Source organism: Sinohyriopsis cumingii, chromosome 3, assembly GCF_028554795.1.
Source record: "Sinohyriopsis cumingii isolate HCF-2022 chromosome 3, ASM2855479v2, whole genome shotgun sequence".
Taxonomy (NCBI): Eukaryota; Metazoa; Mollusca; class Bivalvia; order Unionida; family Unionidae; genus Sinohyriopsis; species Sinohyriopsis cumingii.
The window spans coordinates 58,261,520-58,287,524 of record NC_142963.1 but is presented as its reverse complement, the minus strand read 5'-3'; the positions used below and the strand labels follow the sequence as shown (position 1 = coordinate 58,287,524).

Genomic DNA, 26,005 nt, shown 5'->3' with positions numbered 1-26,005 from the left:
CAAATTAATGTTTTCGACCAAGAATAAACTGAACAACAATAAGACTGACTCTGCTTCAGATGCTAATGCAAGAATGAATAATCTTAATGTAAACATGTATACTCCTACACTTGACCTAGCTCGCAATAAACAATTTCTGAAAATAGACGAATGGCAAATTTCCATTCCGGAGGTTTCTAAGCTCAGAATCAAGACTGTATCTTTCACTCAAATATAAGTAAACATATTTACTACTAATAATTATCTGAATATTTAATCCACAATGATAGAGAAAAATTAACTATGTATTATGTTGTTTACAAAATAAATGTCACTGGTCAGGTACATCATTGACTTGATTTTAGACATAGTCAAATACAAAATACAGACGTGCATAACATATAATAATTACGAAAAGACACCAAATAATGCAAAATTAAATATACATACAGCTTGAAAGACGGAAAGAGAGCATAGATTTAACTTGTATAATTTCGACGGCCAGGTTGTTCTCTCTAATTGAGTTGACGTTGTCCTTCATTTCTATGCAAGTAGCTCTATGAGGGGATTGATACTAGAATTAACATTAGCCCATAGGCTAATATACAAGTGACCCTTGTAGGACAAAAGAGAAACTTTCTCTTAAATTTATCCATAGGTTATCATGCTGAAGACGGCATGGGGAAATGGGAAATCCTGTGTTAACTTTCTCCATATGTGCAACATCGGAATAGCATGATGGGGACACAAATCTTTATAGTGACTTATTGGTTGTTGTTTTGTTGTTGTTGTTGTTTTTTTTTTTTTTGTAGGGTTTAAAGCCATTTTTCAGCACATGATAGGCTATACATGACGGCCAGTATTAATGGTGGAGGAAGAACCCGGGAAAACCCCGGAAAGAACCATCGATCCGCGAGAAGCTACTGGCAATCATTCACACATACCCACACTGGCTGAATCTGAGACTCGAACCCACGCAGACAGAGGTGAGATGGCAGTGATCCGTAACGGAGAGCGCTTTAGACCACTCGGGGCCCCCGACTTATTGGTATAGAAATGTTAAAATGTGAAGAAGAAAAAAGGCTGGACAGTTTATGTGGACAAACGTGAATTGTAAATTGGTGAAGGGAAAAAGGGTCGACAGTTTATGGGGCCAATGAAAATTGTAATGTTAATATTTTTAATCTCCAACCAAGCACTCATCTTTACAATCCAATACACAGCATATACTATCCAAACACACATTCTACAATCAAGCACCCTGTTTTCCATTATGTCGTGATTAAATTTGTCAGCAAATTGTATTAAAATCAATTTTCTTGTAATACACATACATATTATTTAAATAAAGATTGTGCTTTATGTGGGAACCGTAAAATCCATTACGCATTTCTTCTTATAGTCTAAGTCAGGAAATCTAGACTAAGCAACATTAATACAATGTGTGCTTGAGCAAGCAAAATTCCTACCTGCTGACAGTATCAGTTAAAGTGCGTGTGTTTCATGGAAAAAGCTAGTGCAGCAAATCTTTATGTAATGATATATGCAAACCCAGAAACCAGACAGTAGAATGGTCATGAACCCTGAAGTCAGACTGAAACTGAAAAGTGTACAGTCAGCAAGTATATGATGAGCAGCGTCAAGAGAAATATCTTTTACATGGTGTCGAAGGTGCTCTCCTAAATGGCATATAAGCGAGGTGAGGCTCTGCGTAAGTAATTCGTTCTGACAGACTCATGAGGTTCACCTTTCTTATAGGTAAGAAACTAACTGCATTTGTAAGATTTTCATTAGGATAGTAATATACGGATTTAAATGTCTTAAGACGTTATGTGGTACGTTTGGTTGCAATTAAATCCAAAATCGACGCGTTTGGAATTTTTGTTTTTTGTATTCTTTTAATATTCTTTTATTATTCTTTATTATTATGTATTGGAAAGTTAATTGCATTAAGAATTAATATTTATTTGCAATCATGGAATGGATTGTTGTAAAGACGAGTTCACTACCAACTTCATGGTCAGTAATATAAAATATTCTTTACATTTTAGAGCATAATAGTTTGGGTATTTTGGATCAAATTTAGTAAATACTTTTTTATAACTATTGTTGCATTAGTCTGGAATATTTCATTGTCTATCGTTAATTTATTCGATATTTAATTATTTACATTATATTCTAAAAGACAGAAATTCCAGAACTACATGAAGTTGGTAAGCTTGAAGGTGTATTGTCATTTTGTATGCATTACTTATATCTAAATTGTAAAGTTTGTGTGTGTACATATATATATATATATATATATATATATATATATATATATATATATATATATATATATATATATATATATATATCCCTAGGATGTAATTCATTAAGTCAATAATTTTAATAATCTTCGTTCCATCAGATTCCTGAGGTTCACCTTTCTAACAGCGATCCCTTATCTCTCCGCAAACGTTCCCTAATAACGTGATCCAATATGACATTGCCCGGCGGTAACATTTCCTAAGGGAGTGTGAACTCTCTCTAACCATGTGTGAAAGACACCTATGAGTCAGAACTATTCATAACAAGAATTGGGGGTGAAAATTTATTTCGTAAAAATCATGAAAATCATCTCATAACAATTACTATCCAAATACACACCGCTACATTCAAACACACATCGCTACCATCCAAACGAAACGGGTAGTACGGGTTGATACACACACTTTCACACACGCACACAAACGTAATATAACGCAGACGGTGGGTAGGATGTAAAAGAAACGGGATGAAATAGACGCAAACTTACATACAAACATACACAAATGGATAGGATATGTTTATAGACACAGTACTATACACGTACATACATAAAATCACATACTATCACAAAAGAAGGTTAAAGGCGAGGAGGCTTAAATTTTTGCTGTTAACAACATTGATATATACAGACACATATATGCACAAAACATATATAAAACAAATTTCTTCGATCGCTCTGGTGTCCTCGGTGGTTAGAGCGTACACCACCCCACCCACCCCCAAGAAAGAGCGTCCAACTAGGATGCGGGAGGTAGCGGGTTCGAACCCCGGCCGAGTCATACTATGTCAGAGAAAGGTATTTTTACCCACTTGTGTATTCATATAAAGTCGTTGTGCAGTGTTGTGGTTCTTGCTCTTAATCCGTAGGTGTCTTTGTTTGGACTGGCCCAGAGAGTTCGAATTCAAATCTTTTTGAGTCTTTTTATTTTCTATATTTTGATAGTCGAGGAAGAAATAAGTTATACAATTTTGAATAGAGCAGTATATGAGAGGTAGGGTTATTTCACAGTGGCTCTTCTTTCTTCTAACCCCACTCGCAATGGTTGTTCTCTGTTCTGAATACGATATTCGATGATCACACTGTTTAATAATCAGTTGTAAGAAGAGAGAAAATATAAGTTGATGAGAAAAACGTGTTCTGAATGCTAACGTATTGTGTTGTTTTTCTGTTAGGAGAGGGAAGGTAAATACTAGCAGTTGTTTGTATAAATTTGTGTGTATCCCCTATTGTTTCCATGTTTCCGTTCTGTTTATATTTCGTCATGCCTTCGATTTTGGAAACTTTCATGTGAACCTAACTGTCTCGCGTTACCCATGATAGCGTCGATTCACGTCGTCCTCATTTATTTGCTGGGGGATAAATCCCCCATTTTATGTGTTTTTCTAGTCTGTACGTCTTTTGTTAATCTGTACTAGTAGTGCCATTTTTTGTAAATTAGTATTGTTGTAGTACTAAATAAAGAAATGGGAGAACGCAATAGGAGGTAAGGGAACGCACGTTACTCAAATGCAGGGGACAATGGCGAGCGCAAACAGCATTATTTCGTTATTCTAAAGCATCTCTCTCTCTCTCTCTCTCTCTCTCTCTCTCGGGGTGGACGGTTTTAGCTTGTGAGGATATTTGGTCGGGTCCATCGCATGACACCCGTCCCCAAGTGGGAGGGATATATCGCGACCTCAACCCCATCCCAGCTAACATCTTCTTCCACGTTTACACGCAACCCGAGTTGCTCGGTTAGTTGCTTCTTGTAATGGGTGTCTTTTTCGTTTGTGTTTTTCACGTGCATTCGTTAGTATCTATTGCATATCGATTCCTAAATGATTTTGTTTTTTATTGTATGCAAGTTTTCTTTTGTTTAGTTACCAGGTAGGTATGCATTCGGAGTTACGTACAATATATATCCATCCACATATCTAGTTGCAAAACCATATAAATATATATTCAATAGAATTGTCATTTTCCATGTTTATTTTCTAAGCTGAATGAATTGTATATATTAATTTATCTCTTTAATTTATTGTCAAAAATAATTATATCATTCAATATATATTTAACATGTTTATTACCTTATGTATTTTGTTTGTTATTCCATTTACATTACAATGTTGAATCGCATACTCTGGGCTCATTTTTATTTCTTTATTACTTATTTAGCCAAAATTTGTTTTAGTAAAATATTTCCCCTTCTTATATATTATCTATTGGCTTCATATCTTTTGTTCGGTATTACTTTTGTCCCTATTCCATGATTGTTTCTATTGATCTATGAGTTTTGCATGTTTATTTATTTACTTCTCTTTTATTTTCAGATCTCCATTTTGTTTTCAGTTAATTTGTTGTGTTTCATGTCTGATTGTGTAATTAGTGTAGTTCTACTTGTAATTTTGTGTTCTGTACTGGCACCTGATTGTTCCGTTTCTTTTCTGTGTATGGCTTTTCTCCTTTCCTGCTCTTTTTAACCTGTTTGAGATTTTGGGTTAACGACCTTTTTTATTTTCATGTTTAGGCTCTCTCATATACTTTCCTTGATCTCTCCCTCTTCTCCAATAATTGGCTGGGCCATTGAAACAAGTGTTCTTTGTTCTGCTTTGTGTCTCTTTTTTGTTCTTCTTGTGTTTCATTCTTTCTTTTTCGGTCTCCAATTTTTTACTGACTACTTTTTCCAGTATATTTCCACTTTCGGTGGTCTTCATTTTCTTCCTTTCCGTTTTCTCATCATATATCCTCTCCTCTTTTTTTCTATTTCATCTTCTATTTTGCCTAGTGCTCTAAACAGATTTAATATAAAAAAATTACAAAGTTTGTAGAGCTTGTGGATAATTCAAATATTTGTGTCCTTCGTGTTGTTGGTGCCGTCTTGTCATTTGGAATTGAATTGGATCAGTTGTCAAAAATTGTCGAAGATGGATTATATGGAGTTGGCAAAGAATTGTCGGGGGCTCCAAGTGGCCGAGTGGTCTAAAGCGCTCTCCGTTACGGATCACTGCCATCTCACCTCTGTCTGCGTGGGATCGAGTCTCGGATTCAGCCAACGTGGGTATGTGAGAAAGCTTGCCAGTAGCTTCTCGTTGGTCGGTGGTTCTTTCTGGGTTCTTCCTCCACCATTAATACTGGCCGTCATGTATAGCCCATCGTGTGCTGAAAAATGTCGTTAAACCCTACAACAACAACAACAAAGAATTGTCGTGCGTTGTTGTGATTACGGCCTAACTTGTTTTCCTTGGGTTCATTCTCGAATCTCTCGTTTCATTGCATTTCCATTATTTCTTCTTCTTCTGCCTCTATTGCTTCTTCATGGAGTACTTTTGCTCTCCCACCTACATTCTTTGCCATTTAGGCGTAATTTTGATCTAAACTGCCAAGCTTAACCAAGCTGCAACACTGTCATTGTGGATGTGTGACGGCACACATCGGAGGCGAAGGTAGGATCGGCTTCTCTGCTTTGTATAACAATGGGTGACAGTGTAATTGGATGTCAACCTAAACTAACAAGTTCTCCACATTTTCACTTATCTAACATGACTGGGGATAACCGGTCGTGTCAGATAAACAAAATGAGGGAAGAACCAACAGTGTGCCAGAAAGCTGTTTACATGTTATTACAATGGAGAAATTTCAACCCAATGAACGACGAATAAATGCATGATCACACCGCTTCCCACCATCCCCACGCCGACGCGTCTGCCAGTATTATACAAGTACAGGACAATTTGTTAGTCTAACCAAGATATTTATTTTAGCACCCCAACCACGAAATAAGCAAGCTTATATTCTTAGTCAATGAAAAAATACCTTGCAACAAATGCTGTCGCACGATACTGACTAGGATAGTTTGTCACTCTTCTTACATAACGCTGAGACTGCTCTGGATGAATATTATGGGTATTCCCGTATATGACAACACGTGTACCTAATCTGGAAAGGCATTTAACGACTGTTCCTACGTCAGTACGTTTGGGTTTAAAAATATAAATAATAACAACACTGTTTAATATGAGGCACCGTCAGAGGCGTAGCTGGGGGGGGGGGGCAGGGGGGTACATATGTCCCCGGGCGCCGAGGTACAGGGGCGCCAAAATGAGGCTTACAACGTTACATTATAATAAGTAAACAAGGGTAATATTCAAAAATGTGATTAAACGGGGAGGGGGCTGGGGCGCCAATTTTGTAGTTCGTCCCCGGTCGCAAAATATCATAGCTACGCCTCTGGGCACCGTAGCAGATAAATGCTGGTCCAATGAGAAAGTTGCAGCTGAAAGTTCCAATCTGATTAAAATCGGATCTCAACTGCCCTTCACGTAGGATAGTGGAGATCTGATTTTCATCAGGTTGCTGTAATTTCAATGTTTTATGTTGAGAATTCCATTTTCACCATTTGAATCAAATTGTTGGTGTTGAAAGTTGCATTTCATATTTCGAGAGTATTACCAATTCGTTCTGCGACAGGCTTGCTCATCCCTGTGACCTTCGTGTAAAGTTTATAGTAAAGTTTTGGTTAGAGTGTTTTCATTTGCTTATATTTCAAGTCCTTGATTGACTTGTTCATGCTTAGAATAAGCCATAACTAAGCTAAGATTTAATTTGTTTATTTTCCCTTTAGCTTTAGGATAATGGTCACTATCTTCGAAAAAATGTTTTTTGTTCAAGTTGTTTTTTTGTTGTTGTTGTTTTTACTTATATTTCCTGAGCTACTGGACAAGTTTTCTTCATCCTTGCGGCAAATCATTTACGAAGCAAAGTTTGTTCTGCGACACGCACTCTCGCCCATATAATCTTTGGGTCACAGCTATATAGAAAGATCGCACTAAGATTAAAAGTTTATTGGGTTTTTTTCATTCGTTTTTATTTTCTAAACACCTTGACAGATTTTGTGCATACACTGGATTAATTATTTTCAAGTAAGACAATTCATGCTATAACTTGCTTCCTCCATCTTTGAGGATAGAGACAAGGTCGAACGTTTTACATCACTGTGTTAATTGTGGTCTCAGCATACAAGTCCGGCCTTCTTGTGTTTAGTTCAGTTTATCAAGCATCGTACTGAGATACGTAATTGTGAATACAATATCAAATATGACCTTTTAATGAAAGGCTGTAGCTAAGTTCTGACAAATAAATCAGTGTAATAGAATTGTATTCAACGAAAAAGCACAGTATATGTGTGGTGCATATCTGTCTTATTGAAGTACCCCCAACTTTTGGCACAATCGTTTTTAGAATGTCACCGCGGCAGCCTCCATCCCACCACCCCTTTATGTTTTCACTGCTTCAGGCTGTTTTAACAATTGTACCGGGCGTTTTTACCAATGATTGGCCCATTGTTCAGTTCAGTATGCCCTTTTATTTCTCACAAATGTAAACATAAATTTTCTTTGCAGAGGATGAACTACATATGAAACGTTGAATTTTTATAATTTTGCAAATCAGCCAGTCTGTTTCAAGATTATTCAACAACAACAACAACAACAACATGTTATGTATATTTACTTTAAATTATTTGCTTGTTAGTTTCACATTTTTTTAATTTCCATTACATGCTATTGTAAGTAACATTGTTTACTGGACTTGACCTTGTCCAGAACTGAGTTCAATTCTGTTTGACCTGATTGACTTTTTTCATTTTTTTTTTATTTCATAGATGAAAGCAACTTTTATTATTATTTTTTTTATCTTTCTCAGAATAAGAATCATTAAGTTGAGTCAAGGTCATACCTGGACTACGTGAGAGGTATATGTGCCAATTGATAACAAACTTATATTTTTTCCAGAAGAATGAACTTTTGACCCTCACCCGGGTATCTGTTTTGCGTCTTAATTAGCCGTATAACTGATGTTTTGATAAAGTTATGTCATTTGGGCTTAAAACACTTGACACGTTAAGTTGTTTTGTGTTGTGACCAGTTTGGGCTGAATTTTTATTTTCTTCAAATTACTGAATTCAAGTGATTGTTTTCTCTGGAAATACAAAAGTGCTCTGATAATTCTTGGAAAAAGAGAATCATTGGAATTTATGCTGAATTCAAACCTGGAAAAATACTTCTGTGATTCAACAAAAGACTGTTGGCACATCTGCATTTTGTAGGTTATTACACACGTCATCGCCTTCCATCTTGAATTTCAGCGGGGTTTAAACTGAAATTCACCTAGAACTTTTCATTTATAGGAATTGTGTTTTAAATCTTGGATTACAATTTGGATTTAATTCGCAATACCGTAAGTTCTTTTTTCTCATTTTTCACTTTGTATTCTAAGGAAATAAATTAATTGTTAAATTTTACAAAGCTTGTTGTCTTCACTCTTTTCTGTCACTTATTTTAAGATCATAGACTGGTGACTAATAATAATAATAATAATAAACAATTCGGAGGTGGATGGGGTGGCGGATTCAGCAACTATTCCTCCGCGACACAAAACTGAGCGGGAAGCAGCTGGAAATTTTCCATTATCAAGTGTTCTTTTCAGTTTGATAGCTAAAATTATGTATTGTAATCGTTTAAATGCAGAAGCTCTCCTAAATTCTCAAATCCCCTCTGTAATTCATGATAAAATGATGTGCCTTTTTATTCTGAGATACATATTAAAAGTGCCGTTTTGGGGGACAATTTCCATGCACTTATTAGATCCTGCGGAAATAATTTAAGGCATACAAGCGTTCTCTTAATATAAGTGTGTGACAAAGTAAAACTGTTTGCCACACGCACGCCAATAATTTACTTCGATCCCTTTATATAACATCATGCAATAATCAATGCACAGCCATGGAACCCTTTAATTTAATGAAATACAACATAACTTTTTCAATAATTAAAACAAATCAACGTTGGTTTTTTATAGTTTGGGGATGAAAATTAATTCAACAGGACATAACAGAGAAAACTTAACAACTTTGACAGTTGAAGTGTAAACGTTACGGAAACAAATGAAAGACACTTACTTTGCTTAAATACTTGATGAAGATGGCAGTAACATAGTGTGCATACTCTGGCAATATTTACTTGTGTTCTAATTTTAAGCAATATTTGGACTATCATAATTTCTACAATACATACAGCATTTGTTTTAGGTTCATATTTAAGGACAAAAAGGAATAGTGTCCTTAAACAACAAATCTATGATTGACAGACGATCGTAACACAAACAATATGGCTCAACATGTCAAACTTGAATTCTCCACATAGGAAATCGAACTTCCAATTATCGCTGTTTAACTCATCAGATGACATCTAAAATCTTGACAAAGGAAATATAACTTTCAACCGAAGTCGTGTAATTGAACTAATGAAAAAAATCTCGACAAATGAAATGAAACTTTCTGCACAAACAATTTCATTCGAGAGTTGAAGCTGGAATTTTCGACATACACCATTTAAATTTCAACCACTGCTGTGTAAGTCAGAAGTTAAACTCTAAAAACTCGACATAGGAATTGGAATTTTCAACCACGCCTTTTTAATCCAACAGCTAAAATGTCAAATCTCAGTATATGAAATGCATTTTTTTTTAAATTCAACGTAAGAGGCTGGAATTCCGGATATACTACACTGAAATTTCAAAACACATGTGTAATTCAACCGATAACATGTAAAAACTCCACATAGAAAATGGAACCTTCAACCAACACTATGTAATTCAGTAGATAAAACTGAAAACCTCATCATATGACCCAAGTTTAGAACATAGCCACCATTGTACAAGTCCATAGTGATAGATAATTTTCGTCTGGAAGTTTCTTGGTGACAGTTAATGTGCACAACATTCAATAATGAGGATGGAATAGAGTTTCGTTAAAGTAAATTAGTATTAAATTTTAAAAGGACAATGTATAATTAATTTCAAAAAAGTATATGTGCATACATGATCCATGTGACTTGTGCTATAGCCTGGTTCGTTCACTGCACTATCTGAAGATGTTATTGTCTAGTCTGGCAAAATTCATTTTCCCAATTTCAATACCTGCCAAAGTTAGTGCACTTTGGACTAATTCAGGCTGATTTTTTAGCGCATGGGATCAGTCATGCTAGTTAGAGCACGTAAAATTTCCACAAGAACAGCCACAGTACACGAACGTGTAAAAATAGAGGTAAGCCAGCATTCTCTCCTTTGTGAATGTTGCAGATGTAAACAACTTCCTCTTAAACCTGTCACTCTTTCAGTTCATATGGTATTACGAGATTATAGAAAATTCGGCCCAAAGACAATTCGGCCCAAGACAACTGAGCCCAACGTGGACCGAAAATAAAACAATTCGCCCAATTTGTAAGACAATTCGGCCGAACTTAGCAACAGTTTTAACAAGTTCTTTTTCATCAAATAACAAGAAGATAATCTGTAAGATATATATATAATTTAAGTAGGGCAAAATGTTTTTTCAATTTTTTATAGGTTATAAAATAGAATTGGTTTTAGAAAACAAATTGAACAAATTTAAACAAACTAAACTATCCTGATATTCTTTAGAAGAAAATAATCATACTTCGTAACGTACATATATATGAGAGAAAAACAAACTGACATATCTTGCGCATTCTGATTAAAATATTTCTATGCATTTACATGTTATGCTAAAAAAAACATACGCATCTGCACAACGGCATTCTCAGTTTAAGTCTTCCGGTCAAATTATCAATATCGATTTATAAAATAACAATATTTAGCAGATAATATTCTACAGAATACGTATACATTTTTCTAAGAGTAGCGACATTATAAGAAATATATTTAATTTTAGGCTTCAGGTTGTAACAGTGCAGCATAGAAGACACTCGGTTGCACATGGCAATATGTGTGTGTGTGTGAGAGAGAGAGAGAGAGTGCTGAGCATTTTGTCATTGTTTAGTTGCTGCGATTTTAAGCTCTTACCAGTTAATTTTATTGCTTGCTTTTATTTTTCAAGTTGACGTATTTGTGTGTGCGCGCGTAAACTAAAAGCTCGACAGTATCATTCCATATCGTCAAACATATTTGATTTATTCTTCCATGCAAATTAGAAACGAATAACTGATTGCCAGTCTTAACTATGTTACAAATTACTATTATTCCCTTGTACAGACATGCGAAGACTCTCTGTACGTCTGAAGGCGTGTGTCCGTGTGTGTGAGTCTCTCTCTCTCTCTCTCATATGAAAAACAAAATGCATACTAGTAAGGGAAAAAGTGGAACAGAGCAAAATACATCTGAGCCCGTATTCACAAAACTCCCCAGCTTGAGTACATCCATACATACCTACATACATACATACATACATACATACATACATACATGTATTTCTCGCGGCTGTAAATAGTATGTATTTCTTTGTTTCTCTTTCATTTTAAATCTATGAAGTTGGAATAATTATTTTATTCATTTGTGCAAAAAAAGGATAATATAAAGGTAGAAAGTCGTATAGGGACTGTTATTATTGACGCCTGGAGCTAATGTTCACAGAACTTAAGTATAATCAAACTGTCAGGTAACTGGGGTTCCCCACGGTTCTGTGCTAGAGCCTTTACGATTAATTTCTTTTATGACAGCGTTAAAGCAGACGACTTCAAATCACAAGCGATACTATTTGCTGATGATACTTCTTACTTGTGTTGCGACTTCTACATACCCGTCACAAGTACAAAGATTAGAAACAATGATCTTGAAAAAAATTTACTGCATGGACAAACGATATGCTTTTTCTCGTTTAACACGTCAAAAATGTACATTAATTGCAAACAGGCAGACCGACTTTTCCTATCCGAAGTTCTCTTTTCACAATATGCATTTCTTCCTGGTCTGTTTCATAGACAGTTCGGACTACCATTATCCACTGATGCTAAATGAACTGATCATATTTGAATGATTATTCAGAACACGTGTAATATTATATGTAAATATTATATGTATGTTGTGCGTGACTAAATATTCTTTTTTGCAGGAAGCTTTGGTCAAGTTATATATATATATATATATATATATATATATATATATATATATATATATATATATATATATATATATAATATTCATACGTCACGTTTTAGAATATGTTTCTCAAATCTGGAACGATTGCTCTACTGAAGATATCGTCAGATTATAGAAAATAAATTAAAATAAAAGCTGCACCGATAAATTGCACCAGATGAGTCTTTATGTATAGAATATGGTTAGTAAAACTCTTACACAAGGAAGAAAGAAGAGATTATGCATCTTGTTTTAGTTATAAGTACTCAAGTGCCTAACTAAATCGACCTTCTTTCGCAAAGGAGATATGATGCATCTCGTTATCGTCTACGTAACTCCCAAAGCTTCACATCCATCTACTATACGTTTTTCTTCTTCTACAGACGTCCCTTCTCCCATGTACGATTTGTCTTTGGGACTCTTTCCCTAAAGATATCCGAAAGCTCCTAATCTTTAAAACTTCAAAAATACTTATCTAATTCAACTAACGTTTAAAAAAAATTCAATTTTTTTAAATCTAAACCTTTTCTATTTTGTGACCTATTTAAACTGAGAATGAAACGGTGTTCTCAATCGAGTGCATACTTTCATCGGTAGGAACAATGTATTGTACATCATTGATATTCGTTCTCACTTAGAAAAAGAAAATAATACTAGAAAGAAACGGGTGACTTGCCTTTTTTTCATACATTACACGCATTATATCCTAAAAGTTAAAATAAAAATAAAAAATATACATGGTTCTGTTACCTAAAGCAAGAATTTTGAACTATACGGTAAAAAAACCCAACAAATTTTGTATAAAACTGCCCAAAATATATTGTATTTGTATTGAGCATTTATTTTAAGAAACAATACTTGTTAAAACTATTGCCAGTTGTAGTGCTAAGTTGGGCCGAGTTGTCTTTCAAGTTGGACCGAATTGTCCAATACCTGGTATAATATTGTATTCGGAAATAAACAACAAAACTAGCTGTGATTGGTGCAGTATGTAAGAGTTGTGCTTTCTGTTAGGCTTTAAAAAAAGGTGAGCCTCTTGGCAACATGTGAGATAAAGTTAATTCCAATCTAGATCATATTTTTATGATTTTTATTCAAATGTGGTACACATGACTGACAATGTGTCTGTTGTGACTAGATAACTCTTAACTCTGTCTAGTTCCAGCAGAGTTATCTCTATTAAATGCAATGGAGTACCTTGTTCTGTCGTTAACAAATTGACAATATAACTTTGTTCTCTATGAAAGTGTGTGATACGCATGCTGAGGTAGGATAGAAAGTATATTTATTTCACAAAACATTAGCACTGAGGTCTGTGGAAAAAAAACACCATATAATTTGTGGAGCGCCCCCATAGCAATGACAAAGACAGTAGGAAAGAGAGTACTCTTCTGAAAGAAATTAAAAACAGCCTAAAACACATGGATTCTAAAATGAGGAAGCGGACGCTCTAGTGGTACCTTTAACAAGTCGGGAAACGACAGAGAAACTTGTGGCTATTATATGATCAATAAGGTATTTACATCGGCCATGAAAAATAAAATGGATCGTCTACTTTGCTTTACGATGATCCAAGTTATGAGTTGCTGAATGTATAAAACAAATTAGCTATAAAATTGCGAGGGGGCAGCATTCAAAAAGCGAGAATATGTACACAGACAGGGGCTCGTATCGTTGTTTACATGTACTATACATGTACTATATAGTACTTATTATTTAGTACATGTATGACAGGTAAATTGTAAGCAACGATACGAGCCCCCCTGTGATTTTGTATAGAAGCACATGGACTCGTTACAAAGAACATTATCTCTCAATGGTCGGACGGGGGGGGGGGGCCAACATATAAAAAATATAACGGACGGAAGCTTATTTTTCACGGTAACAAGACTATATTTGAAGCAGAAACACTCAAAGAAGGGGAGTGTGTGATGTCCGTATCTTGACCGACAGAAAGAAGCGTTGTGTTAATGAATCAGCAAGAAACGGTAGATAAATTAATGAAATTGCCGCACCTCTAGTCGTACATGTAAGACCTTGACGCTGATATTTATGTTTTGGGCACTAAAACAAAACCACCATGTGCTATGTCTTACATTGTAGGACTAGCCACACCTCATGGCACCCTGTAGTCTAGCTACGATGTTGTATCCTCAACTTGATTTGGTAGGAGTACGGGTACTAATATTAGTACTACCTGTAGTCATATTCCAGCAATGAAAGACACCCTAGTCCTACATGTAAGACCTGACGTAGACCAACAGTCAAACAAAACAAAAAAGGGTGGAGAACAACTTGTTGGTCTAGACATGACACTGATATTTATGTTGTGGGTGTCAAGGTCTTACAACCTAACTAACGGCGCTGTGTAGCGTGTTTTTATGTCGACCAATATCGTTGCGAAAGTCAAATTTTCAGGAATATTTCAAACAAATGACAACTAAAAAAAATTACGCTTTTCTACAAAGTCATAATGTTTTAGTCAGACTTTACTTACTCTGATGTCTTTTCTCTAATAAATTCAAATTCTCAAAAAAGAAATGGACCTATTTTCAAGTTTCGTTGGCCTACATTTCAGTTGGCTGGAAAGCGATGAAAACTGGGAATGCCGAAATTGGGTTAAGTTGAAATATTATTCTTTAATGAAATGAATAAAAATATATGCCTATTGGAAATGCAAGCAATGGTTTGTTTCATTCAAGACACTTATCCCCAACATGTACCTACTTCAACTTACTTCGGCATACCTCGACTACTGTCGAATTGCAACAAATTCAAATGTATGTCAACAGAACTTGAAAATGCGTCCATTTGCTAGTGTATCATATTTTAATTCCACCAGGATAAAGACAGCACAGTAAGTACATTAATTAAACATTAATTAGTGGAAGGGTGTCAATATAGGCTGCCAAGTATGTTTGATGTTCCTGAAACTTTGATTACTCATTCCAATGTCAACAACCACGGAACATGCTATACAAGACCGTTATTTAGAAAGTAAGACATAGCACCTAAACAAAATCAACATGTGCTATATTTTACATGTAGGACTATAAGACATCCATGCAGATATTTATGGATGTCTTACTTATTCTTGCCTATCTCACCCCATTTTAGATGATAAGGTGTGAAGTCAAATTGGTTTGGTTTTTGTGGGGTTTAATGCCATTTTTGTCACATGATAGGCACAGGTGCATGACACAAGCTTGATGTTGAAAAAAAAGTAATAATCTGAAGGGAAAAAATCATACCAAGTGACAAAGTTACCTCAGATTACCCAAATGACCCATTCTGACTTAGGACCCTGTCTATCATACTATAACGAGACAAGGTAAGTAATTTCCAAAAACTTCGTTCCACCCTTGTACCCTCGATTCCCTTCTGCTATTTCCATTTCAGAAGGTGCACGACCATAATTTATGGCATGTTTTACTGCTGAGATATTGCCTTTATTCAACATCAAGCTCGTGTGGAGCACCTGTGATAATAGACTATACTTGGTGGCCAGTATATTTGGTGGATGATGAATCCAAGAAGAAACACTGACTCCTGGGGAGTTACTGACAAGCTTTCTTACATACCCACGTTGGTTGATCAAAAATTCAAACTGTATGGTCAGAGTGCATTAATAATAATAATACTTATTTCAAGAAAGTAACACAGTGGTACAAACACTAATCTTCCCTGTTGCCTTTCAGATATCAAGAAATTCACGCACACTTAACAAAATTCATCACCTGATTTTACTCCCCTGGCTACTGTATCTCTCAGTCTTACACATACTGACCAGACATCTCATTCCATAACACACTAAGCACATTGCAGAGCCGATTTGTAGCAAAGTTGGTGCATTAAAGACAAAGTCGATAAAAATTAAATTACCACAAAAGTTATTACTGGCCCAGTCAGACCATGCTTTCAGACAACATTCTCAAATAGAATAAAACAAAACTTGTTTGTGATCATTGCTCAAAGACACAGGCCAAAGGCTAGAGACCTAAATAAACTCATTAACCCTCACTGAAATTTCACAAGCCCGGACTCCAATTTCCACATGCCCAAAGTTTCCCTTTTTTTATGTTTTCACATAAGGTTGCAATAGCTGTCATTCAAATATAAATTTAATAGGGTTCAAAACTGGTATGAAGTTAATGCAAGTGAAATTTATGTTCATCATTACACTCACTAGAGACTGGATGGTTCTGGTGTTCAAACGTCTGCTGGATTCTCCTAATGAATCCTATCAGAACCGAGTTGATGAATATCGATGTGTTGTCTGCAGTATGTGCAATGTATTAATAGCCCCACTTTTTTAAAAACAATTTGCTGGTGTGCTTCACAAAGTAAAACTCTTGTCAACCAAGAGTTCTGAAATTTATTTTTCTTGGGATTTGCTGATTGTTAATGACTTTCTAAATCGGCTTAAAAAAATAGATTACACTTGAACATTATTCAGACAACTGAAATGATCATTCTTTGCATTATATATATGCAGTAAAATCTGATTTAAAAGAAATGTTGCCGCTGTTCACAACCTTGTCAAAAATATATTATTATTGTTCACGCATCTAACATCTCTTTGATTTACCGATAATGGGATGTACAACTTCCTGATCCTACCTATGTAACTTAGCACAAAGTGCTCACCCACTATAACTTCAAACACACCTCATAAACAATTGTCAGCCAATTAAGTAATATGTGAAATGGTGGTTTATACCTGACCTCTTTGCCTTTAATTGCTGCTATTTAACCTGCCCCAGTGATAAATTTACTTCAGTTCCAATCATGACTGTTTACCGTTTATACATGCTACATGTAATAACAGGCATCTGCTGAAAGTGGTGTTTGTTTGTTAGGGGTTTTTTTTAGTGCTTTTTAAAAAAATCTTTTTTAGAAGATTACTAAAAATTGTTTTCTCAAAACATGGCTATGTCAGAGGGTTTGGAACTACACAGTAGTATTTTTAGCATGACACGCCATGCTTCAGTTTGATTAAAATTGGATCCAAATTTTCATGTAGGACAGTGGTGATCTGCTTTACATTGTGGCGTGTTATTGCAGGTATGTCAACATCTTGTAAATACATTTGCACATTTCATCAGTGCAATCAAAGTTTCCTTGGGCAAATATCATTTTTTTCTAGGCCCGATGGGCACCTCACTTAGAAAACAGGACGGGCCCCAGTCTAAAAAAATAGGGGCACTGGGTGTTGGGCTATCAGATTTTTTTCAGTATGGGTGATCCTTATTTTTGATCTTGATGGCTTCATAACACTTGTTGGAAATGAACAATAAATATTGACAATAAACCTAATATATACTAATGAGTTATTCATTAGTGATTATGAAAACTTTGATTTCTTTAATTAATTGCAATACCCTATAGAGTTTTAATTAATTGCAATACCCTATATACAGCTTTAATTAATTGCAATACCCTATATACTCACATATAAGCCAAATAAGTTAGGAAAAAATAAAAGCCTGGATGAAGTGGGGTCAACTTAGCCATATGCCATCTAAACTTGAAAATGTTCATGTTTTTCTTTCTTCTCGCTACTGTAACTTAATGGCTATAAATCTTGGGACTTGAACAAATAATTTTTTTCTGTGATCGAAGACTTGTATTCATGTAACAATACATTTTCGGTGTCCCATCACTTACAAATCGGTTATAAACTATTATGATTGTTTTTGTTATTATTTTGTATGTGCATATTTTCTGATTTCTCCAACATGAAATTAAATAGAGGTTAATAAATATTTAATAATTCATGGTCCCATTTGAACTTACCGGGGAGACCAGGTTGTACTATAATGTAGTTTTTACACAGTACAGATCGTACTTAACATGACTTAAATCCTGGTTTATTTCCAAAACTATCAGATGTAGATTTTGCTTTGTTCATTGTTTCTGCCAAAATCACATTCTTTCAGATCACATTTCAGCTATACATACATAGCTGTTTCATTCACATTGATCCATGCACTCATGAGTTACTCCTTTTCAGTGATATAAGCGATCCTATAAATTGAGGAAATCTCTATGACAAGGTACACATGTTTAATTTTACAAGACACATAACTGTTACATGTTTATGCAAAAATGATAATAATAAAGGCTAAAATTCTAAATACAAATCGACTAAGATCATAAAATCAGTCTAGTTTTGTTTTGTGTTTTGGCTGAAGAAAATCATAGCTTTACACACATTCTTGTTTCAGTTTCTACTTTGTTTATAATTGGTGGCTTTGTCTTTTGTTTTCTGACAGCAATCCAGGCCAGTTAATCATTAAAACCCTGAAACTGGTGGGTCAAGAGGGCATTTTGTACAGTGACTATACCAGTACTTTGATTTCTAATTGCCTTTTACACTTAGATATTAGCACAATTACCATATCTGTGTAAAACAGGGTGAAAGGTTGCTTACATCAGAGCAATGTACAACTCAGTTTTTACAGTACTGCAATAATTTTCAAAGCATTATTTCTGAAACTTCAATATGTTTTTGAGATATTATGTAAGTTTAGTGCAGTGGGGCCAATGATTCAAATCCAAGGGATGTACTTCATTCAGCGGGATGTAATACTTCATTCTGCAGAAGTTCAAACCTTCAATGTACATCAAATGGTGCCATTATGTAAATATGCTCACTAGTCGAAATGCAGCCATTGAATAAAACCTTCGCTGTTGTCATACTGGGATCAAATTTTACCGGTAATGAGTCAGGCATTTACAATTTTAAGGCAAAATAAAAACATAAATGACTGGTGCATTGATGTAAAATTCTAATGCAATAATGCATAAACAAACAATAATTAACTACAGTCAAAGGGAGAGTACTGTCACAGCAACTCGCTCATGCACCATTCTTGTCATTGTCCTCTCAAATTATACACAAAGCTAAATTGCACAGAAACAATAAGAAACAGACAATTTAATAAATTGATTGACTTTTCAAACAAACTATATTAACTTATGACATTTCTGTATGATAATTATACATGCCAAACCTGAGAGAGGTATATGCATAATTTTGCTAATATAAGTTCTCCTAAATAAATGCATTTAGAACTTAACACGTGCATGTTGTGATACTGTCTCAGTCCTCAGGGAATTCTTATGCATAGGTCATGCAATTTTTTTAAGCTATAATCTTAATAAATAATAGAAAAGAGAGAGAAGCATCAAGCTTCATAAAATTTAACAAATAATTTATTTCCATGAATACACAGTGAAAATTTAAAAGAAAGAAATTGTGCTATTGCAAATTAAATCCTAAAATAATCCCTGAATTACAGACACAAGACCTGACGATTAAAGTTCTGAATAAACTTTAGTGGAAATCCAAATTAAATTCAACACTGAAGGTTTTGATGTGCTTTGGGTGGCATGTATAATGCTGATGTTCCAAGTCTTTTGTTGGATCACAATAATAGAATCCAAGAATTAAATTCGTATTTGAAATCTCACTATAAATTCAAGTCTGAATTTCCAAGAATGTTATTTTGAGGAGCACTTTGTATTTCCACAGAAGAATCACTTGAATTAAGTTGAATAAATTAAATTCAAATCCAAATGAATTTCTGGACACAACCAAAATTCATTTGATTCTGCTAAGAGTCTAAAGCACAAATTAATAAAAAAAATTCTAGTAACAAGATTATATATTCCTCTACTTGACCTCAGGACACAATTAGCATTTTCTTAACAAGTCCAAACTATTACCTAATGGAATTTAACCTTATAGAAACTTCTTAATGTTCACAAAATAAAATCTTAGTTATAATTAAATGGTCTGTTACTAAAAATTGTAAGATAGGATATGGAATATATCAGGTAGGCCAGGTATATTTATAGCAGAATTCCAATAACCTTGACCCAGACCTAAATAAATGTTTACTTGTATTAATAATGATCCTAATATTAAGCACATGCACAGAGACTATTATAGCTATGTACATGTGTTAGTTGTTTACAGAATTAAAAAACAAATATTCAGGTCAAGTAGAAAATGATTTTGGAAAAGGTTAAGTCCAACATGCAATGTTACATCACAGTAGCATATAATGAAATTTAAAAAATGGTAAAAAAACAATTAACAAAGAATGCAGATTAAATATACATAACATCACCTATTCAGTTTGGGGGGGGGGTTGGCTTATATGCAAATGAGCTAATATACGAGTTTATATACATATTTAGTAAACAAACAAACAATACTGTTGTGGAATATGCATCTTTGTTGAGGGATTAGACAAAAGATTTAGAAGAAAAAAAGTAAGAAAAACAATGATTTCCTTTTGTTAATTGGTGTTTTGAGGACCACTTTTTAAAATGTAACTTCAAAGTAGCATGCGCTTGCTTGTGATTCTTGTAAGCTATGGCAACAAAGAGTTTGTAATACAGGTATGTTACAACAAATTTTTGGAATGGAGTCTCATTTATAATGACAGTTACAATATAATTTGCTCAATGATTAATTTTTTTTAAACTGAATATGTAGACTAAACTATTTTAATACATGGTGGATATTCAGCCTTTATTTAAAAAAGGATTAAGCCTTTTGTCTATATGTTATAAATTGATTGATAACTATTCTCACTGGTATCAATTGTGGATGGACCTAGTGATAGGGCAAGTACATAATATTCCAATTCGGTTAGTCCAGCTTTGTTATGGGCTGAAAATTTTAGTGGACCAGTTCTGCTATGGACCAAAAATTCCTGGAATCTTGCGCACACACAAACACACACCAGCTGCAAACTCATAGACCCATATCTGATGATGTATTAGGGATTTTCAGAGAAATCATGTTCTTTTTTATTTTGTTAATGGATATAAGTTGTTGCTTATTGTTGTTAATGAAGCATCAGTGGGTTTTTACACTTATGCATTGCAAACTTGGTTTCATTGGTTTTTTGTGTTTTTTAATTACCTTCCAGATCAAGAAATATTGTGAAGAGCTATGTTAAAGTTGCCATGGTGACAAAGATCCATCAGGACACAAGACATACAAAGACGATTTGGTATGATGACAAGTGGAGATAACTCTGATTTACATGGAAGGAAGGCTCTTCCTGTTGTCTTGTACAAAAGTGAGAATTTCCTGGTTATTGACAAAGCCTGGGATATTAAGATCAACAGTAATGACCCCAAAGACATAACAGTGGCAACCCATTTGAGTCAGATGTTTCCTGACCTTGTGGATACCTCTACAGTACATGGTTTTAGGTATGCTATTATAGATAGAATGATATAATTTTAGTAATAATTGGATTTGGTTAATTTTACATTCCTAATTAGAAGGTATGAAAATGTGTAAAATGTTAAATTATTAGCAGATTTCATTGGATTGTGTCTGTATTAATGGTGTTTATTATTTAATCTGTACATTATTGAATAACCTTGGCAACTGAAAAAGTTATTGTCATTTAATTGCTTTGTTTTGTTACAGATGAAAAGCAAATACATACAGTATGTATGGCCTGACTGAATCTCAGCCATTACTTCTTCCTACATCTTGGGGTCAGTTTAATATCACTTATTCCATGGGTAGAGGGCTGTCGGATTTAACTTTGCACGTGTACTTAAATTTTGTTGTTGTTGGTTGACCTTTAACTCAATCACCCCAATCCTGCCTGTAGGCGTGAAGAGGCTGTACCCTACTGCTGAGCTCTGCAGCATCAAGGTCATTTAAGATATACCATAGTGGGTGGTATTATAAAAAAGCATACAGGTATAGCTCTACAATGATACCAAATAATCTGGACGTTCCAGTTGCACTACAAAATACAGAGGGAAAAATCTAATATTTTGGACCCGTGTTTTTTCACCCAAAATTCGCTTATGGTCAGAATCCGATTGTATGTCCAGATTTGAGACCTTTTGGTCTCAGATCTAAGGCAGACAAATTTGAACTGCACACAGACAGGTAGACCATTGCAAAAACTAGGATATGGTGGGCATTTGGAATAAAGAGTGGTCCATTCAACAAATTTTTTTTTTTTTTATTTAATCAAACTTTTACCCTTCTGCTCATGTGCAAGCAAAATAAACAGTGGAAAACAATGTTTCTAATACAACTAGGCATTAGTATCATGGAAAATCTGTTGCAAGACGATGTATTACGATGTATTCAGAAATAGCCCCCAAAATGTCTTTCCTACTTACATTTTAGATGAAAACGACAAAAACCTCCAGGGCTGAATGAGTTAATGGAATTTTTAACGCATTATTGGCTATATCAAGCCAGGGAATGGTAGCTTAACCTTTCTGGATTGGACTGGGCAGGTATTGAACCCACAACCCTTGATCACAAATCAGACTTTTTACCAACTGAGCTGCCACAGTACCCCTGTTCATTAATTATACATCTTTGGTTTAGTTGTTTCATTTAAGTTTTATGCTCGCTGTAAAAATAATGTTATAACTGGAATCATGGAACCTGGTGAGCTGATGCATCTTGATGAGTACTGCACCCTGAGCTCGACAGAAGGTCATGTGACCCGTCTTTCATGATTCATTGACTTGTATTTAGTCTCAAGCACTGCTTTTTAGAAACATAAAAAAGATGAGTGTATGAAACTCTGTTCATACCACACCCATACAGTTAAAGGTAACTGTGACCTACATTTCACATTTTATAGGATTGTGATAAGTTTTTGCAGTTAGCTCATGATCACTTAGGTTTTTGTTTTACCTCTAGTTTATCACAGTTAAAACCTTGCATCTTGACACTTAATGATTGGCAAAAAGATACATTTTGATGCTACACATAGTGTCTTTGTGTGTACGTGTTTTGGATTTTTAATGTAGCTTTAACAATTTTTCAGTCATATTACTGCAATATCTGCAGTGTGGCAGTTTATAGTGATATCCAGCACTGGGGCAGCACAGTCACATTATCCTGACAACAGGCTGATCAGTCCTAACACTAATGTCTTAATGCTGAGCACCTAGCGAGGCAGCTATTAGTACCATTTTTAAAATAATTCTTTGGTATGACTCAGCGGTGGTTTACACCTACAACCTCCCACGTTATGAGGTGGATGTTATAACCACATAGCCACCAGAGTTGTCCTTGATGCTACACATCATCTTGGAGAGCTGAAGTAGCTTAGTTGGTACAGCATTAGACTTATAATCCAAGGGTTAGAGGTTCAATACCCACCAAGGTCAGCCCAAGTCAGCTGCCTCTGCATTTAAGTCCCAATTCCTTGGCATAATATCCCAGTATTAAGTTAAAAGTGCCATTAAAACTTATACAACAAAAGACCCCATCTCAGACATGATTTTTCTCCATTTTAAAGTGGAATTCCACTTTTCTCCTGACTTGAATCAGATTTTTCTTGATATAGTTTGTTTTTATATAATTTCCAATCCAGTTTTTTAAGAACAATCTGTCCGGTCCCATTCCACAATGACACTTGTAAATTATTCGTTCCATATGTTAGTTAGCACTTGTCTCTCGTAAAGAGTATTCTGACTGGTCAAAGGTTTAAATTCATCCATTGAATCTTCATGTAATGAAAACTGGTGGCAATGGAATGAAGAAGCAGTTTGCAGAGTTTGGAACAGCACCTACAAAAGAAGGTGCATGTGGAAAAATTGAAGCTCAGAAGGCATTTGGAAAAAGTGCAGTTAATTACTATAGGAAGAAAGATTTCTTGCATGAGAGAACAGATGTAGCCCCCTGTCAGAATATGCGCACTGCATGTTGCCAATACAAACACCAGCTTGAAAGGAAAAAGGCTCCCATTGAGAAGGAAAAGAAACAATTACACATTGAGCCAAAAAAGTCAGTGGTGACAAAAAGGAAGGCTAAAGAAATCTTTGCCAAAGCTGCAAAAAGAGCTTGACTAGCATATTAACAGGTTGAGTCCAGTGGAGGAAAAGACAAGTGAATGTATGGGATTATTTGTATATAGTTGATTTACTTGGGTGTTTATTTTACTGATTTTTTATGAAAAGAGAGAAGTATAATATATTTGCTGCAAAAATTGACAAATTATTGTGACTTAATTATGATGTGAACACTGATCTGCACATGAAAGAACTTCAGCATCAATAGTATTGGAGAACAAATTCATTATAACAATAAATATTGTGAAATTATTGAAGTCAAGTTGAACGTTTTTGGTAAGTTTATTAGTTTTTCAATGATTATTTTGGTTTATTTTATGATCATAAGTTGTACCAGGCGCAGTTTTTTTATCAGTGTAAAATACATTTTTGGCCTGGACCCCCTGGATCGGTGGCGCTGCCCCTCAAGACCCTGTTGGGGGAGGACCCACACTCCCCACCCCCCATAAAGTATTTTCCGCCTTTTTTTATGGAAGACCAAAATCATGTCTGCCATCTGAAAAGAAGGTCGCTGTAATCCATATTTCCTAACTCGTTGAGCTTTATTAAATTTTTGTTTTTCATGTTCATGATTGTATACATATTTCTTAGTACTACACCCATACAAATAGGTCAGTGACCTTCATTTAAGTTTTACTGACTTGCATCAAGTTTTTGCATTTAACTCATGGGCACATGTATGCTGCATGCTTTATACATACCCTGTCTAGAATCATGAAACTTTGTGAGAGGATACATCTCATGAGCAGTGTTTGATTTTAATAGGTCATTCATTTATAGCTCATATTTTGTGCTTCTCATTTAGGTTAAATATTTTAGTTCATGTTCATTTCTCAAGTACTGTGTTCATACCAGAATTATGGAGTTCATGACGACATGCATCTGTTACCAACACACCCATGTGACCACAAGTTTTTGGCATGCTAAATGCATACTATACAGCCTAGAATCATTAAACTTGGCGAGTAGATGCATCTTGATGAGGTCTGTATTCTTATAGAAAATTAGGTCTCTGTGGCCTGTATTTTATGCTTGTTTAGCTTTCTTTAAATTTTGAGTTAAAAGTTCATGAAGCTTGATAATTGAATGCATCACTATTAGAACTACACCCTTACAACCAAAGAATGTCAATGTGACCTGCATTTTATGCTGTGCTAACAGTAAAACGAATGAGTGTTTGGTTTTGTGAGAGCATTGATTTTTCCAGAATATATACTACAACTTGATACGATGAAAAACTTTGTACCTTGGTATACTGCAGTATTTCAGAATATACAGCAATATGTACCACAGTATGCTGCATTTATATTAGAGACCAACAATTTGATGTTCTGGGGGTTGGCCCTGACACTTATTGAATATAAAAAATATTGTCAGTAGCTGTGGAAAAAACTATCTTGCACTGATTTAATATAAAATAACAGCATATTCTATCCATTACATTATTTGAAAAAATTATCTAGACATAAAAGAAATTAAAATATCTTAGCTCAAAGAAAATATTAGCCTCCTTTCTTTGAAATTAGCTAATAGTAAATGCATTTTCTATGTTTATGTTACTGCTTGTCAAAGTTGTAACCTGAAAACTGTAACTCAGATGGATAATTATGCTGACACTATAGACATGTGAAAGACATCGGGCTGACATTAGAGAGCTGGTTGAATAAAAAAGGAAGTGTTGAAACTGAAGCCTACAATTTACTTGCTACACTGTTGATATAGTGGACAGGGAAACTTTAGTGGAATGCTAAGACCCTTGCAAGATATTATCAGAGAGAGCCAGTAAACATAAAACACAGTTACTCCATAAATGAGAAAATATTTAGTGGACTTCAGGAATTGTATAAAATTCAAATAGAAAACAATTGTTCTACTGAAAATGTTAAGATGATTCACAGTCTTGCAAAGGAATGCATG

At 34.8% G+C, this 26,005-nt stretch overlaps 1 protein-coding gene across 2 annotated transcripts in view; it reads left to right on the top strand.

Annotated features, from left to right (window-relative positions):
- The first annotated feature begins 1,471 nt into the window (after positions 1–1,471).
- LOC149802912 (pseudouridylate synthase RPUSD1-like) overlaps positions 1,472–26,005 on the top strand; it is a 38,110-nt gene continuing 13,576 nt past the window's right edge. The window contains exons 1-2 of one of the 2 annotated variants that reach the window (XM_089952406.1): positions 1,472–1,737; positions 21,169–21,457. In XM_089952406.1, coding sequence (XP_089808532.1) covers positions 21,255–21,457 — 203 coding nt within the window. In that variant the 5' untranslated portion in view covers positions 1,472–1,737; positions 21,169–21,254. Of the gene's footprint in view, positions 1,738–13,417; positions 13,736–21,168; positions 21,458–26,005 lie in introns of those variants that run through there. The other variant, XM_089952405.1, reaches the window with a different exon arrangement.